Below are 18,791 nucleotides of genomic sequence, written 5' to 3' on the forward strand. Positions count from 1 at the left end.
GAGAAGGTAGTGCTTGAGTTTCATCTTGAAGGAAGAGCATTATTCAATAAAGTACAGGTAAGGAGGGAATATGTTCTAAGCAGTTAATAAGTAGATATTAAGTAACTACTTGGGTGCTAGGCACTGTGGACAGTCCCTGGTTTTAAAGAGTATACAATATAATGGAGGAGACAATATGCAAACAAATGTACACAAAGCAAGTTGTGTACCGGTTAAATAAGAAATAATTAACATAGGGAAAGCACTGGAATTAAGAGGAGCTAAGGAAGGCTTCCTATAAGAGATGGAATTTTAGTTGGGACTTAAAGGAAGGCAGGAAGTCAGTAGTAAAAATGGAGGAGGGAGAGCATTCCAGGCATGGGGGACAGACAGAGAAACTGCCCAGAGCTGACAGATAGAGTACCTTGTTTGTGGAACCAACAAGAGGTCAATGTTACCGGATTGAAGATTATGTGTCTAGAAGTAAGGTGTAAGAAGACTGGAAGGGTAGGAGAGGGTTGGGTTATAAAGGGCTCTGAATATCAAACAGAGTATTTTGTATTTGACCATAGAGGAAATAGAAAGCCACTGGAGTTTATGGAGTGTGTATGTCGGGGGGAGAGCAGGGAGGGGACACATACATATGGTCAGACCTGTGCTTTAGGAAAATTACTTTAGCGGCCTGAATAGAGAATAGACTGGAGTGGGGAGAAACTTGAGGCAGGCAGATATACTATCAGGCTATTGCAATAGTCCAGGTGTGAGGTGACCAAGGCCTGCACTAGAGTGCTTGCAATATAAGAAGAGACAAGGGGGCGTATATGAGAGATGTTACAAAGGTGAAATCAATAGGCCTTGGCAACAGATTAGATACAGGAGGTGAGAGACAGTGAAGAATCCTGGATGACTCCTAGGCTGTGAGCCTGAGAAACAGGGAGAATGGTGTTGTCTGCCATAGTAATACGGAAAATAGGAAAGGGGGGGAAGTTTTTTGGGGAAAGATAATGAGTTCCATTTTGGATATATTGAGTTTAAGATGTCTACTGGACATCCATTTTGAGATGTCTGAAAGGCAGTTGGAGATTTGAGATTGGAGGTCAGCAGAGAGTTTAGGGTAGGATGGGTAGATTTGCGAATCATTAGCATAGAGATGAAAATAAAATCCACAGAAGCTGATGAAATCACCAAGTGAAGTAGTGTAGAGGGAGGAGAGAAGAGGGCCCAGGACAGAACCCTCAGACACACCTACAGTTAGAGGGTGTGATCTGGAAGAGGATCCAGGGAAAGAAACAGAAAAGGAGCAGTCAGATAGGCAGGAGACCCAGGAGAGAGTGGTGTCCCAAAAACCTAGAGAGAAGAGAGTATCAAAGAGCAGAGAATGATCAACACTGTCCAAAGCTGCAGAGAGGTTGAGGAGAATGAGGACTGAGAAAAGGCCTCTGGATTTGGCAGCTAAGAGATCATTAGTAACCTGGGAGAGAGCAGTTTCAGTGGAATGATGAGGTCAGAAGCTGGATTAGAAGAGGGGTTAAGAGTGAGAGGAGAGAAGGCAGAGGCACCTATTGTAGGCAGCCTTTTTGAGGAGTTTGGCTACAAAGGATAGAAGAGATATGGGATGACACGGGGGATGGAAGAATAAAGTGAGGATTTTTTCAGAGTGTGGGAGAAATGGGCATGTCTGTAGGCAATAGGAAATGAGCCAGCAGACAGATAGCAGAGAGACTGAAAATAAGTGGTAGGCAGGGGATGGCAGAGAGGGCAATCTATTGGAGGAGACGAGATGGAAGAGGATTTGCTTCAACAAGTAGAGGGTAGAGGGTAAGGCCATTTCATCATGTGAGACAGGAGTGGAGGAGAGAGGGGCAGAAGGCACCTGAGTAACTGAGGAAGAGGGAGGTCATGGTGAATGGCTTCATTTTTTCTGTAAAATATGAGGTGAGGTTCTCAGCTAGGGGTGGGGAAAGGGGAACCATGGGGGCTTAAGGAGGGATGAAAAAGTTTGGAAGATCTGCTCAGGAGAGTGGGAGAGTGAGTTGATAAGGGAAGTACAGCAGGATTTCCTAGCAGCAGTGAGGGCTGAGATGAGGTTGTGTCACCATAAATTTGTAGTGGACCCAGTCAGAACAGTTGTGTGATTTTCTCCATCTTAATTCAGGAGCATGGGTGTGGAAACAGAGGTGGTAAGTGATGGGAAGGATCCAAGGATGAGGCTTGGCTGGGTGTAACCGGGGATATGATAAGGGACTAGGGATTCAAGAGAGGAAGAGAGTATAGAGTTGAATCGGTTTAGCAAGAAGTCAAGATGGCTGAAAGAGGAGAGAGTGGCTAGTGCAGGGGAGATGGCTTGGGAGAGGATTGAGGGGTCAGAGGATTGGAGGTCACAGTGCGTGAAGAATAGGAGGCCCAGAAACAGGAGATGGAGTATTGTATGTGACGAACAGAGAAAAGGACAGTTTGGCTGGGGAGAGGGACTGAACGGTCTGTAGAAAGAGGTTAGGGTCAGGTTGTGAAGGGTTTTAAAAGCTGAACAAATGGAGCTGTATTTGATGCCAATGGCAATAGAGGGGCATTGGAGTTGAAAGAGTAGTGAAGGTAACATAATCAGATCTGCACTTAAGGAAAATCACTTTGGCAGAAATCTGACAGCTAGAATGGAGTGGGGAGAGACTTGAGGCAGGGGACCAATTAGAAGGCTGGGGGAATAATCTTGGTGACAGGTGAGTGGCTGCTGGGGCAGCAGAAAGAAGGGGTCTGATGCAGGAGAAGTGAAGGTAGAAAGTACGCATCTCACATGTCACTTCTGATTGCTGTCTACCTCAACAGAATGTATGCTTTACTCTGTACCTCCAGCATTCAGTGAAGTGCCTGGCACACAGAGCCCTTTTTCAATCTTTCATTCATATCTGTGATGAGATACAGTAAGTAGTCAAGAATAATACTTAGGTCATGAGCCTTGGGAGACTAGAGGTATGTTAGTATCTTCAAGAGAAATAGAAAAGTTTGCAAGACAAGTGGGTTTGTGGAGAAAGGTGAGTTCTTTTTTGGACGTATTAAGTTTGAGATGTGTACAGGACATCCAATTTGAAATGTACAATAGTTAATTGGTGATAGGAGATTCAAGCTTGGAGGAGAGACTGGGGTTGGATATATAAGTCTGGGAGTCTTCTCCATTGGAATGACAATAAATCCATGGAAGCAGATGAGGTCATCAGGAGAGAATGTAGAAAGAGGAAAGGGCACAGGATAGAGTGTAAGGGAATGCCCACAAAACATATTTAATATAGAAAGAAAGAAAATACCCAAATATCCAGTTGTGGCCCTTCATACTGTTGTCCTTCAAAGACTTCTGGGGCTGCATAAGGAGGGCTGCCACACCACGTAGCCAGTGGTTCACCACTCTTAAAGAAATTTCCAAAACCAAAATCTGTTGAGATGGAAATACATGTTACTTTCGTCAAAAGCCGTGAGACTATACTGAATTACTGCAAGGTCTATATCAACAAAGGCTCTTCTCTAAAGGAAAACCAGAGATGGAGGACCACCTTTCAAATCATTTTTTCCCCTTAAAGTTAAAGGAGAATCCCTCCATGTGGCTTATCCTTTTGATTTTTAATCATTCTAGGCTTCATAAACCCCACTTCAACCAGTTAATGTTTTATCTATTGATTTTATTTGTAGTATCAGTTAGACAAAGCACTGAACACTTAAGAACAAGGGTGGGGAAGCTGTAGGCCACATGTGGCCTTTGGATTCAGTCAAAGGGCCGCATTTGAAGACCTAGAGGGCCACATGTGGCCCCGAGGCCGCAGATTCCCCACCACGTTTAAGAAGAAAAAATAAGCTAGACATAAAGGATAATAACCAACACTGATGCTTTAAAGTTCACTGAGTATTTCATCAACAAGCCTGTGAGAGCGGAACCACTGGGAGGCAGCCATTCTTCCCATCCATCAGAGAAGCAAACTGAGGCTCAGAGTGAGTAAGCAACCTGCTCACAGTCACCTAACTCCCAAGTATCAGAGGCCGAACTTGAAGCCCTGGGGTATATCTCACTCCAAGTCTAACATCTGACCCACTATCCCATATGAAAACATGCCCACTCAGACACCATTTTCAGCTCACGTAATGAATGTTTTCCCACAGACAGAGCAGTAGGTTGTCAAAGTCTCATCTAACTTTTCCTGACAGTTCAGTGGAGAGTTCCTTAACTATTCTCTACTGAGTAACTGTATTCTCAGTGCTAGTTTGCAGGTATTTCCTAGGCATGTGATCCAGAAATATTGTGGTCATCCATAAACACCAGTAATACCATGTATTTAATCATATTTAAAATACAATCATATGGCAAAAGAACAATCTTGTTCAACTGTTGAGGTCTATTATGTAATTAAATTAAATTGATTATACTATGAAACCACGACATAACTCAAAATGAATTTTTAAAAGCTATATAAAAATAAAAATAATCTGTCCCCATTATAAGTTATTAAAAACAAAGAAATAAGTTATTTTAATTTCTTCCTGAGAGATAAGTATCTGATGTCCTTTCCTTGCCCCCGGTCCTAGACCATCACAACAAAGCAGAATGGCTGGTTCCTTAGCAACATGTAATTTTTTTCCTGGTAAAATTTATTTTAATACCTTTCCAAACTATTTTTGTGTTATACAACAAGTTTTACTTCTTCCCAATTCAAAAAAGTCAGATGATTTAATGTCCATAACTATTCTGAACAGCAGTGCCATGGATGAATCAATGTATCAAACGAACCATCATTTTTGTCTTTAACAGCATTTACTACATGCCAAGGACCAAGACCTCAGCTCAGGACTACCTGAAAGCAAAGCAGCATTACTGTCAAGAGGTGATATTGTTTAGGCTTCCATTGCATCAATAAAAAGTTCACTCACTAAAGTAGATTCAGTTTGACCTGACAGTTCTGCTGCATGGGAAAAAGGTTACCATACAGTCACGTTCGGATGCCTTTAATATACAAGAATGTGGAAGGAAAACTTCAAGCCTAATTTGTTTCCACGAATATTGCTTTTATCTTTTTGCTAGCCTTCCTGCATCTGACATCAATGTCCTCATATGCCTCATTATAGATTCAAATGGCTTTTTGTAATGTTCTATTGTAAATGCTCAAGCAAACGTTTAAAACTTTGTTCTCAATAATGGCTAATTTTGGTTGGAGTATGAGCATTCAATTAGCCTAAGTCATGCTGTGGATAAATGGTCTCTTCAACAGAAAGAAAAGTCTACCCAATTTTCTTGATCATTATGTTGTAGATTTGGACATGGAAGGGAACTGAATTCACAGACCTACAGCTTAATTAGAATCCTAAACCTATCAACAAAGGATATATACAGGGAGAAGAGTTTATTCCTCGATATAAGCCACATCACAATAGTACTGCAGTGGCAATTTCATGAAGACTGGGGGTGACTGAGGGGTGCAGTGTGTGTGTGAAGAGGATTTCCATATGGACCAAATGGGTGCTCCCTACATAAGGTGGTTTAAGGCTGAAGTCTCCGAAGTGGGAGCCCAAGGGCTTTCCAGGTCCATAGTCTAATCAGAAGGGGTAGGATGTGATCAGCCTATCAGAGGATGGGAAGATGAGTCACATACTTCCCCCCCCCACTCCAAGATGAATGAATAAAACATTTATTAAGTACTTACTACGTGCAAAGCACTACACTAAGTGTTGCAGATACAAAAAGTAGGACAGACCCTGCCTTCAAAGAGTTACATTCTAATGGAGGAGACAACACAAGGAAGCAGCAAGTCAGCTGGAAGTCTCAAGGTCCTGAGGGCGCAAAGGCAAAGCAAATGGTAATGCCTCTTTTTCATGTCATTTCCACTGATACTGTGATTATCAGTTTCTGATTTTGAACCACTTGACAGTGCCAAGGACGTTGGTGGCGAGACCTTTGTTTTCTGGGTCTCCAGTACCTGGGGCTGCAGCTCCCTCAGGAGCAGTGGCCAGGCAGCATCCCTACAGGGGTTACACCCCAGGGTGACACCTGCGTGCACTGGGCTGGAAGTGGTGCTATTTCCAAAGCTCCTGGGTTCCAGGTCCTGGTGGTCTCCATTCGGATCTGTGGGAAGATGGTGGTCAAGGTGGTGGTGGGGGTCTGACTTGCCTGGCACACACTGCCTCCTGTTTCTCTCTCAGGGTGGTCGTGTTGCTTCAGCTAGGCCAGCCTGTCTGTCCCGTGTTTCAGTTGGTGGAGGCCCCTTCTCCACTGGAGTTGCTTCCCTGGATGACTACTGGGAGGGCTGGGCTAGAAGCCCAGAGGTCTGGGAGGTATTTCTACTCCCAGGGCTCTGGTGCCTATCTGAGAGTTGGTGATGTTTGGTCAGCAATTATTGTTGGGAGTAAGAAAGGTGGGCACCCTCTCCAAGCCAATCATGGATCTTATCCTCAATACAACCATACCTACCCTTATCCCCCAAGACTCCCCCATTTTCCACTCTGTCCCACAGTTGTGCAAGCCACCAAACTCCCCCTTCTGAGCCAAATACAGGTCCCTCAAGGCAGTTATAACCTATCTGCTCCCCTAGTTTGTATAACAACAGCTACATAGGTACCACTGGGAAAAGCCTGGTCCCTCTAAGCACACCCAGTCCCTATCTCTCAGATCCTGTCATGCGGGCCCCTTTCAAGGGCAGTGACCAGTAAGAAAGAAGCCTACCTTCCTCTTTTTCATTTCAAATGGAACAAAGTGAGTTGGCATAAGAGAGGAGTAGGCCTGGATGGGTTGTAAGAGATCACAAAACTCACTACATGATCTTTTCTTCCAAACCCATCCCTCTTCAAAATGCTCTAATTCTTCTTTTAAATTAATTAATTAATTTTTAGTTTTCAACATTCACTTCCATAATATGTTGAGCTTTAAATTCCCCCCCCTTCCTCTCCTCCCCCCTCTCCAAGATGGAGTACAATCTGATATAGGCTCTACTTACACATTCATATTAAACATATTTTCACATTAGTCATGATATAAAGAAGAATTAGAACTAATGGGAAGAACCACAAGATAGAAGAAACAAAACAAAAAAAAAAAGAAAAGAAAAGGAGAGTAAATAGTATGCTTCCATCTGCATTCAGTTTCATAGTTCTTTCTCTGGATATGGATAGCACTCTTCATCATGAGTCTTTTGGAGTTGTCTTAGTTCCTTGCATTGCTGAGAAGAGACAAATCTATCAAAGTCCACATTGCACAATGTGGCTGTTACTGTGTACAATGTTCTCCTGCTTCTGCTCATTCCACTAAGCATCAAGAACTCTCCAATTCTTATTGGAACCTAGTCACCTAGGTTCACAACTTTGGGGTCATCCTCAACTTCTCACTCTTCCTGACCCTGTATCCACAGCAGGTTGTTGTTTCTACCCACAAATCTCTTCCATCTGTCCCCTTCTCTCTCCTCACATGGCCTTTCCCCAGTCCAGGTCTACATCATCTCTCACCTGACTACCGCAGTAGCCTTGGAACTGTTCTCCTTCCTCATCTCTTACCCCCTTTCAAACTATTCTCCTTCCTTTTTAAAGTCCATTTTTGGTGAATATTTTACAATATACTTAATTGTAAGTAAAGAAGTACATGTGTATAATTTTAAAATACATAAATATGTACATATTGAAGGGTGCATACTCAAAAATGGTTTACTGAGAGAGGTGAGTGATTAAAGAGTTTAGAGATCACTGCTTTACTGGATGCCAACCTAAGCAATCCCTGATGTCTGATGTTTCTGTTATTAAATTTGTTGCCCAAGAGCCTTGCAGAGACTGGTACATCTGCCCTGAATTAAAAACAACAACAACAAAATGTTTTTAAGTGTCCAGCACTGGTTAGGCCCCCTAATTAATGCCTTTTCACCTACTATTACCTTGACAAGATCAAGTCCCTGATTAAATAGGACACAGGAGAGAAATAGAAAATGGGAAAGAATGGAAAGAGAAGGAAAAGATATCAAAAAAATACAAACCACTCATGATTGGTCCTGGGCAGCCACATGTATTGCAGCCACTAAATGTATTGGGGAGAAGAAAGGAAGGAGGGGCACCACAATAATAGAAACAGAATTAAAAAAAAATGATTATTTCACAAGTTTACCTCACTAGCTCAACATATAGATTTCCAAAATTGTTAGAGAAACGTTATCTACACCACATTTCTAAAGCCTGCCTATATGACTGACCACCTATTCTAGTCATGCTACAATCCAAGTTACAAAGATTAACAGCAAATAAAGTCTAAATTATCTGGGGTAAAAAAAAACAACAACAGCAGTACTTCAGTCAAGGACAAGATATCCAAAGTAGTTTTAAAAGCAATGTTTTAATTTCACCCAATGCCAGGAAAGCCAAACAACTAAACTCTGGATGTGTGTACTTGTTGTACAGACACACCTAGCATTAGAGTGGTGAATCACTTTAATAGAAAGTATGTGAGGAGAGTGAGAAGGGACCCGTCCAAGCTGGCTCTCACTCCCCAGCCCAATCACAAGATGACTTCTTACATACTCATTAAGTTGAGGATTCTAGCCAAACATATTTGAAAAGCTCTTCAAAGGGCTGAACCATTGACTTTAATGCCTGAAAGCCAAGGTTAATCAGTTAAACTTCCTGTATAAGTACATAGCACAATGAAAGTCTTATTTTTAACATCCCCCTCCCCCCATCAAAAGGAAAAGAGAGACTGCTCCCTTGTAGGCACAGATGGTGCCATTTCCAACAGTCACTTTCTATTCTACCCTTCTAACAATGGAGAGGTATTTGCCAGTCTGAGGAGCCCACCTTGACTCTAACGACAAGTGACTTTAAATAAAGACTAAATAGGGAAGGTTCCTCTAGGAATGGAAGATTGGTTCTTCCCCCTCAGTAGGCTCTCATAAAAATATCTCATGGGCAAAAGAAGTAAGGGAATAGTGAGGGAAGAACCTACAGTGGGAGCAACCTAGTTTTGATCCAGGCACTTCACAGGAAGGGCACAGCTCACAGTGGGCTCCCTTGATGAGGGAGGACCCTGATACCATGCTTTGGCCCATATTCCGTGTTTCTTTAAGTAAGCAAGGGAAAAAAAAAAGGGAGATTCGAGTACATAGAGAAGAACATTTGCTTCTCTGCATGGGAAGTCCCACACTGTGTTTCTTTGTGGTAGGGCCTTCTATAGCATGCTTTTTCTCTAGCATAGATATGATGGGACATTCCTACTAATAAGTAGTTATTCCTGAACAATCTCTTAAGACTCAGGAAGGCATCAATGGATAGGATGACTAAGGAAATAACTCTTTCATTTTCTAATACTAAACTAGACAATTTGTTTCACATTTATGACTAATACTTTATACTGAAAGGTAAATGGTAAAGTAAGTGTAAAAGGAAGCAAAGTCAGGTCATAAAATAGCCATGAAGGTTGTATTTATTACCAATCAGTTACTTAGAAAGCATTTTTGATTATCCATTCTAAAAAATATATATGTGTGTGTGTGTGTGTGCATGTGTGTGTGTGTGTGTGTTACAAAATACTGGACAATTCCTTGAAATAACATTTAGCTATTGGAAAGTAATCAGAAACATACATATAATCAGATTAACCCAGGTATTTATCATCTCTAGGGTAAGATGTCAGGCACTGTGCTAAGCACTAGGGGTACAAAAAGAAGCAAAAGACAGTCCCTGCCCACAAGGAGTTCACAGTCCAATGGGGGTGGGGGACAACCTACTAACAAACTCTATATAGGACAAACAAAAAATAATTAAAAGAGGGAAGACAGTAGAATTAAGAGGGGTTAGGAAAAGCTTCCTACAGAAGATGGACTTGAATCATTGGGACTTAAGAAAGTTAGTAGGTATGGATGAGGAAGGAGAGCATTACAGGCATAGGGAACAGCCAGAAGGATCATGTCAGGGGAGTAAGGCATAAGAAAACTGGAAAGGCAGAAAGGGGCTTGGTTACGAAGGGCTTTTTATTTGATCCTGGAGATGATAGAAAGCCATTGGAAGTTAATGAGTGGGGGTGGGAGGTAGGGGTGTGTGTGTGTGTGTGTGTGTGTGACATGATCAGACCCACGCTTCAGGAAAATCACTTTGGTGACTGAATGGAGGATAGATTGGAGTGGGGCAGATGCACCATCAGGTTATTGCAGTAATTCAGGTGTGAGGTGATGAGGGCCTGCACCAGAGTGGTGGCAGTGTCAGAGGACAGAAGGGGGTGCATTCAAAAGATGTTACAAAGGTGAAATTGACAGGCCTTGGCAACAGATTGGTCACAGGTAGTGGGGAGTCCAGGCTAATACATAGGTTGTAAGCCTGAGGGATTGGGACGATAGTACTGCTCTTAAATGTGAAGATAGATGTGAAGATAAAAGGGACAAGATTTGATAACTGATTAGATGGAGGGGCAGGAGAGGGAAGAAATAGGAGTAGAAGATGACACCCTACTTGGGTACCTGGAAGGCTGGTGATGTTCTTGGGAGTAAAAGGGCCATTTGGAATATGGCTGTGTTTTTTGGGGGGAGGGGAGAGGAGGTGGGAATAACATAATATTTGTAATTCAGAACATAACTGATCCATGTCTGTTCATCCTGTGTGACTCACTCTGTTCTGCCTAAAACAAAAAACAGTGGGGACTCCCCCTTACACAGAGCCTGCATTCGACCTGCTTCAGTTATGAGGTGATCTGGGGACAAAGGGGGTGAAAGTGGAATTTTTCCTATACTTGCCTTTGCGCTGCTGTGGGTAGCTGTTATTTTTAGGTTATAAATGCCTAAGGGTCAAACACTCGGCTTAGAATGGAGAGAAATGGAAGTTTACATAGCAGAAGCAAAGACTGAAGTTTTGGGAGAGGATAATGACAACAACAACAACAATAAGGACAATAATAATAGCCAGACTTTACAGAGCCCTTTAAGCTCTGCAAAGCCTTTGACGTATACATCTCACTTGAGCTTCGCAACAGCCCTGAGGTAGGTGCTATTATTATCATTCCCATTTCACAAATGAGAAAACTGAAGCTGAGAGAGTTCAAATGATTTGCCCGTAAGTCATCCAACTATTAAAGTGTCCGAGGCAGGATTTGAACTTGGGTCTTTGGATACCAAATCCAGCACTCGGTCCAGGCACTGTGCCGCTTAGCTGCCAAGAAAGTAGGAGAGGCTATGCTGGAGACAAAATCTACAGTTTCTACCTAAGTAAGATTGGGATGTAACCTGTAATTTTGCTTTGCAATTGAATGAGCATCCACTTCTTCCGAGATCAGTGATCTTGGCAATCTCATTATATAGATGAGGCAACTTATTCTGAGGAAAGAGCTTTTGTAAACTTAAAAAAACAACAACAGAAAAAGCATTTTTTATTAAGTGATTCCTATGTGCCAAGCACCCTGCTAAGTACTTTACAACTATTAGCTCATTTGATCCTCACAACAATCTTAGAGAGTAGGTACTATTATTATCTCCATTTTACAGTTGAGTAAACTGAGGCAGAATTCGGTTAAGTGACTTGCCCCAGGTCAAACAAGTAGTAAGGGCCTACAGTCAAATTTGAATTCAAGTTTTCTTGACTTTATGCCTAGCAATTCACAGATAAACTATGATACACCCCTTAATTATTCTGCCTGTCTTGTATCTATATCACAAAATTTATATTACAGAATTTTCAATTAACTCTGACATAATTTTTATTCACACATTACTGGCTTACCAGTGAAACTTTGAAGGTATTTTGGTAGCCATAAAGTAACTTTTTCTCTGTGTAATAATTGCTATCTGTGTGGAAGTAATTAGGCTTGAACTTCCCTTCAACACATACCCTGGATTTGTAAGACCAATTAAGACTGTCAACATTCTTTCAACAAACAAAACAAAACAAAAACCCAAAGAAAAAAGAACAAACTCTCTCTAGGGCTCTTACAGTTATCCAAATCTCAACCTCAGAAAAAATTTCATATGAAATCAGCCCAGCCAAGCCTCAGCCTTGGGTCATTCCCACCATTCACTGCCTTTGCGACACCTGTGTTACTGAATGAAGATGGAGAAAATCACGCAACCATTCTGACTGGGCCCACTACAAATTTATGTTGTACAACCTCAACTGGGCTCTCACTGCTGCTAGATAATCCTACTAAACCTTCCTTATCAACTCACTATCTCACTTTCCATGGTGGCTATTCCAAAACTTTTCATCTTTCCTCAAACCTCCCATGGTTCCTCCTACCCCCACCCTCTCATCTGAGAACCTTGCCTTATATTTTACAGAAAAAAATGAGACTATTCTCCATGAGCCCCCTCTTCCTCATCTCCTATCACTTAGGTGCTTTCTGACACTTTCTCCTCCTTTACCCATCTCACATGATGAAATGCTTACTCCTTACCATGGCTAACCCCTCTACTTGTTCAAATAATACCATTCCATCCCATTTCCTCCAACAGATTGCCCCCTCTGTCATACCCACTTTCCCACTTATTTTCAATTTCTCCCTGTCTACTGGCTCATTTCCTACTGCCTACAAACATACATGTTTCTTCCATTCCAAAAAACAAAACCAAACCAAAAGTACACCCTCACTTGATCCTTACACTCCTACTACCTATTATCCTATATCTCTTCCACCTTCTGTAGTTAAACTCCTAGAAAAGGCCATCTACAATAGGTGCCTCCATGTTCTCTCCTCTCTCTTCTGGACCCTTTACAATCTGGCTTCTGATCTTATTCCGCTGAAACTGATCTCTCTGGCTTTTTCTCAATCATTCTTATCAATCTCTCTGAAGCCTTGACCCTGTTGATCACCCTCTACTCCTTGATATTCTCTTCCTGCTAGGTTTTTGGGATACCATCCTCTCCTGGTACTCTTCCTATCTATTTGACTGGAGCTGTCAGGCCACTGTCTCAGTCTCCTTTGCTGGATCCTCATTCAGATCAAGCCCTCTAACCATAGGTGTCCTTCAGGGTTCTGTCTGGGCCCTCTTCCCTTCTCCCTTGATACTACTTTATTTGGTGATCTCATCAGCTCCCATGGATTTAATTACTATCTCTACGTTGATGATTTTCAAATTTACTTATCCTGCCCCAGCCTCTCTGCTGATCTCCAACTTCAAATTTCCAAATGCCTTGTAGATATCTTAAACTCCCTATGTCCAAAATGGAACTCATCATCTTTCCCTTTAAACCTTTCCCCTCTCCTACCTTCCCTATTACTGTAGAGAACAACATCATCCTCCCAGTCCTCAGGCTTGCAACCTAGGAACAATCGTAAGACTCCTCACTATCTTCCCTCTCCCCCTACCCCCATCAAATCTGTTGCCAAGGCCTGTCGATTTCACATTTGCAACATCTCCGGAATATGCTCCCTTCTCTCCTCTGACACTGCCCCCAGTCTAGTGCAGGCCCTCATTACCTCACACCTGGACTATTGCAATACCTTGCTTTTGGGTCCGCCTGCCTCAAGTCTCTGCTCACTCCAATTCCCAGAAAGAACCAAGGAACTACAACCAGGATCACACAGGAATTGGTAACTACCATAAATAAAAGGAGACCTTGGAATACAATATTCTAAATGTAAGCTTACAACTAGGAATAACATCTTTGAAAAGTGAGTATAATCCTACAGGTTTGGTGCAGAAATACATCTAACTCAATAGGAAGACAAGTAGGAATGAGGAGGGGGTCTAATATGGGGGAGGGAATAGCTGCAAGGAAAAAACTTCCTGACCTTAAATTCAGAATTAAAAGGTGGGAGGTGAAAAATGAAGAACTAGAATTCAAAGAGCTATACTATGTTGCATCTTAGAGAGTTGGAGAATGCCTAAACTAACCATAGTATATGAATGTAACAGAATATTGATACTGGGCTGCAAGAAATTTGGAGAAAAAAAAAAAAGGACAATTAGAGAGATTCCTGGGTGGCATCTACTGCTACAGAGTAAAGCAAGCAGAACCAAAAAAACAATTTATACAAGGACAGCAACACTGTAACAATAAATAACTTTGAAACACTTAAGAACTTTGATCAATGGAATGAGTGGCCATGTCTCCAGAGGACCAACACCTTCTCACAAAGGGGAAAAGACAAGATGCTCAAGTACACTTACACACACATGTATGCGTGCTTATGTGTGTGTGTGTGTGTAAAGAGAGACACACACCCAGGGTAGATTTGTTTTGATTGGCTATGTTATTTTTTATTTTATTTTATTTTATTTTGACTGGCTATGTTATTACAAGGTTGGGGTGTTTTTAAAACATTTTTTTCTTTTGGTTTCTAATTGGGTAGGGGAAGTGTCAGGAGGAGGAATGAGCAACAGTGATACCAAAAAAAGTGGGGCATTGTTTAACATTTTTTAAAATGCACAGAAGAAAACAGAAGGAAGCACACAGATAAACAGAGCAGTTTTGAAAGTAATATGCAGATTATATATATATATATAATGTATATATTTAAAAAGCAAATGTTATGAAATGGAGATTCATGATTTCATATATAATCCTCTGTGTTTTTGTGAGTACGGAAATGTTCTTTTTGGTTTAAGTTCAGAATAAAAAATTTTTCAGAAAAATACAATTAGAGGTCACTAAAATATGTTGTTGTTTAGTCATTTTTCATCCTGTTTGACTCTCTGTGACCCCATTTTGTTTTTCTTGGCAAAGATACCGGAGTGATTGCCATTTCCTTTTCCAGCCCATTTTCCTGATGAGGAAACTGAGGCAAACAGGGTTAACTTGCCCAGGGACACACAGCTAGTAAGTATCCCAGGCCAAATTTGAACCCAGGAAGATGAGTTTTCCTGATTCCAGGCCAGGCACTCCATCCACTGTGCCACCTCGATGCCCAGGCTAATATATAACCATACTCATTGTGTAAAGGCCATTATGTGCTATGAAAACACAACTTTTCTTAAGTAACATCTATACTTCCCCCCAACACAATTATGAATTTGCCACGATCAATCCATATTCACTGGTTTTTGCCTGGGTGACCTTTAGAAGGACAGTGTCAGTGCTGCAATCTGCTACAATGGAAAAGAATAGCTGCAGACTACATGAAGATTAAACTCATGATCTTGGCCTCATTTGCTTACTTCTCTAAACAAGTGAGCCAAACAGACACACTACAGATGCTATGAGAGGCAGCCTAGTATATTGGAATGGGACTTGGAATAAGAAAAGTAGGGCTAAAGTCTTGACTGTGCTATATACTAGCTGTGTGGCAAGTCAACTAACCTTTCCTAGGTATGAGTTCCCTCATATGCATAATGGAAACAATTAAGACATATTAACTACCTTGTAAAACCATTATGAGAGAGCATCACTTTAAAAACTATAAAGCACTATATAAATTTCATTATTTCCTCCCTCTTAGGGCTGCTGTGAAGATCATATTTGACAATACATGTATAACACTTTATGAGGGTAAATAGTAAACATGAGCTACCACATCAATGGAAAATATGAAATATCCAGGAAGGGACGGGATTAAGTATTGATATAGCAGCCACTATGTGCTACTTAAGTGTATCATATACAAAGTGTTCTAAACACTCTTTACAAATATTGTCACATTTGATCATATTAGATATTATCAGAACATAATGTTAGATTCCTGTTATTTTGGTGTTCTGCATTTTGAAAAGAGTAATAACTGTCCTTCCTCCTTTTGAAGCCATAAAGATGCTATTATCATAACAGTTAAATAATATAGGACTCCTGATATCAAATCCTCATGCAGGCATGAAGACATTGTTTCAATAATGCCCTACCCACAGCACATGCTCAAATAATCTGTTGATTGTTTGACCCCACTGATTATTACCTAATGACGCCCAAGGACTTTACAATGCTCTTTCATATGGAAAAGGAAATAATCAAGAATTTTTCATTAAAGGCTGCCTGTGAAAAAGCAGATGAATAGTTCTCATATGGTTTACATGCAAAGGTTATTTATACTCTAAAATAATTCTTTGAAAATTCTTATTTGTAAGACACAAAATCTCAAAGAGTTTAAGTTAGTGGGTTCATACTATTTAGCAAATAAAATAAGATAACAAATCAGTTTTCAAGGTGAGAGATATAAACTATTTCTAAGAATCAACATAGCCAATGGAATTTTTCATGTATATTCAACAATGTGATATAGTTTCTGTTGTATAGGTTTAAAAATTCTCCTATAGAATAGTCTTTAGGGTTAATTCATTCTCTCAGCTAATATTCAGCTAGCCTGGCTCAATAGAGATTCATTCACCATTATGGCAATAGGAATGAAGGAGACAATTAGGAAGAAACAAAGGATGACAAATGAAAGGTAGAAGAGTGATAGAGGCAACACTGACCTCACTCCAAGGACTGAGTACAGATCAGCCAACACTGACATCAGCGCATATTTTGATGGTCACCAATAAGAAAAGGCCAGCTGCAAGTCTACATTAAAATATCAGTCACTTTTTACCCAACAGGAGATTAAAGGAAAAAGTCCTAGTCAAGATAGAATGGGACTCTAATGACCAATACAGGACAGCTCCCTTCTTGGGTCAGCAAGTTCAATGTATTTAGAAGCAAATGATCGCTTTCCTCAAATTAAAGTAGAGAAACACAGATTCACAATAGCAAAGAAATGTTATCTGAGTGTGGAAAATGCAAAAATATGTGCTGCTGGTACTGTGCAAATTTCAGAGAGGAAGACAAAGCATTTCAATATTTGCTGACTCCAAGTTCATGCTACATTTGGTTACAACACCAGAGCAAGAAGTCCATAAAATGTCGTTGTGTCCAGATGATAGCTATGAACATTTTACCTAAGACAGGCTTATATTCTATGCTGTCAAGAGAAATCAATTTTCTCAAGAAGTATCAGTTATGTGGTAGAGTCCTTCTTGAATCATCTGGCCATTAAAATTATATGTTTTGTGTGAAACATTCTGCCCTTTCTTCTCCTTCTGGTTCTGGATGGCACAAAGCACTACCTAAAGTTATTTAACAAAGAAAATCTGTCTTCTCTTTCTTATAAGAAAATGGCTAAATCATAGATACTAGGAATTATTTTCCCATCTCCCACCAAGACATTTCCCTGGATTTACAATAGGAGACCTCTGATTCATGGACCTGTATAATTATGTGGATGATGTCTTACTAAATGCATTTACTGACTCAGAAAAAATCAATTTCCTTTAAACATATGTAGTTTCATAATACACATTTCTGAAACTTTTCTTAGTTCTTTCAAGTGTTGTGTTACTAAGGTCTAGATATACTCCAAGTCTTCAATTCAAGGAGGTGGCATTAGAGTATAAATAAATCATGATTTATATAATGTCTTAAGGTTTTCTAAGTATTTGCCTCATAAAGGCCCTGTGAAGAAGGTAGTGTATTATGATCCTCATTTTACATGTCAGAAATAAAGCTTTGAAAGGTGAAGTGACTTTGTCCATGAGTGATCACCGTCACCGAGCTGGTAAATGTCTATGATGGGAACTGAACCTATGGCCTTGACTCCTTAAAGTTTGTCACACCTCTCTTTTGAGAAGCAGAAGGCATACTTCACTGTCAGTTTTGTGAAATCACAATTAAATACTGGTTTGATCAGTTTCCATGTTTTTCATTAGGTGTGTCTTTACATTTATATTATCCATGGTCACCGTGTAACTTGTTCTCCTGGTTCTACTTATTTTGCTCTGCATCAGTTCATAGAAGTGTTCCCAGATTTCTCAGAATTCTTTGTCATTATTATATTACATCACACTCATATTCCACAATTTGTTCAGTTATTCCTCAAATGATAGGCACGCATTTTCCTTTAGTGTCCTATCATGAAAAGTACTGCTATAAATATTTTTATACATATGAGACTTTTCCCTCTTGCTTTAAACTCACTGGGTTATGTGCTGAATCACAGTATCAATGGCACTTTTAATGATTTTTAATATAATTCCTAGTCATTTCTAGAATAGTTAAACTAATTCACAGCTCTGCCCACAGTTAATTATTATCTTCCTAATGCTTCTTTAATATTCACATTTTTGTTTTTTATCATCTTTTCCAATCTGAGTCTCCTTCCTTTCCATTCCTGCTCCAACCACCCTTGTACTGGCCTTCATCTATGCTTGATTAGATTAAAATAGTTTCTTAACTGTTATATCTTCCTTCAGGCTGCCCAATCTTAAGGTTTTCTAAGTATTTGCTTAGAAAAAGGTGTCTCCAATCTTATCTTTCAAACCCCTTGCCTAAGTAATCTTCCTAACCATTCTGATCATGTCACTCTTTTTTCAGAGTGCCTTTCTATTGCAATCTGAATTGAAGTTTGAATACCTGGCAGTTCAGCTTGAGAAAGGACCTCAGGGTCCAGTTTCTCATCTTACAAGTGGTCTTCAGAATCCTCCCAAGACAATACAAATGGAAGCAATTCATTTTCCTGGCATGGCACTAGCATACTGTCCAGGTTTCATTTGGCATACAACAATGGATCTGTAAACCTTCAGTTTGGTAGGCAGCCTAACACTTCTTCTGTCCCACATTTTCCTTTGGAGCCTCCCACACATTGAGCTATCTCTGGCAATGTGTGAATCAACCTCATCATCTAGGTGTACATCCTTAGAAAGAATACTGCCAAGGTACTGAATAAGAGTTGAATAACAAGCATTCAAACTCTACTACAGAGAGTGCAACTCTAATGGGCTGGTCACATTGTTCAAATGCCAAATGTACATTTGCCTAAAAGACAATTTTACAGAGAACTCACACAAGGCAAGTACTCATATGGCGGTCAGAAGAAGCAATACATGGACACTTTCAAGGTCTCTCTGAAGAACTTTGGAATTGAT

General features: G+C 40.5%; 1 protein-coding gene across 1 annotated transcript in view; it reads right to left on the minus strand.

Moving 5' to 3' along the window:
• Window positions 1–18,791, minus strand: part of SIK2 (salt inducible kinase 2) — a 163,675-nt gene that overhangs the window by 32,301 nt on the left and 112,583 nt on the right. Inside the window, exon 5 of the mRNA XM_027847294.1 lies at window positions 3,279–3,403. Coding sequence (XP_027703095.1) covers window positions 3,279–3,403 — 125 coding nt within the window. The remainder of the gene's footprint in view (window positions 1–3,278; window positions 3,404–18,791) is intronic.

The sequence above is a fragment of the Vombatus ursinus genome, unplaced genomic scaffold (genome assembly GCF_900497805.2).
Source record: "Vombatus ursinus unplaced genomic scaffold, bare-nosed wombat genome assembly UNPS02015398.1, whole genome shotgun sequence".
Classification (NCBI taxonomy): Eukaryota; Metazoa; Chordata; class Mammalia; order Diprotodontia; family Vombatidae; genus Vombatus; species Vombatus ursinus.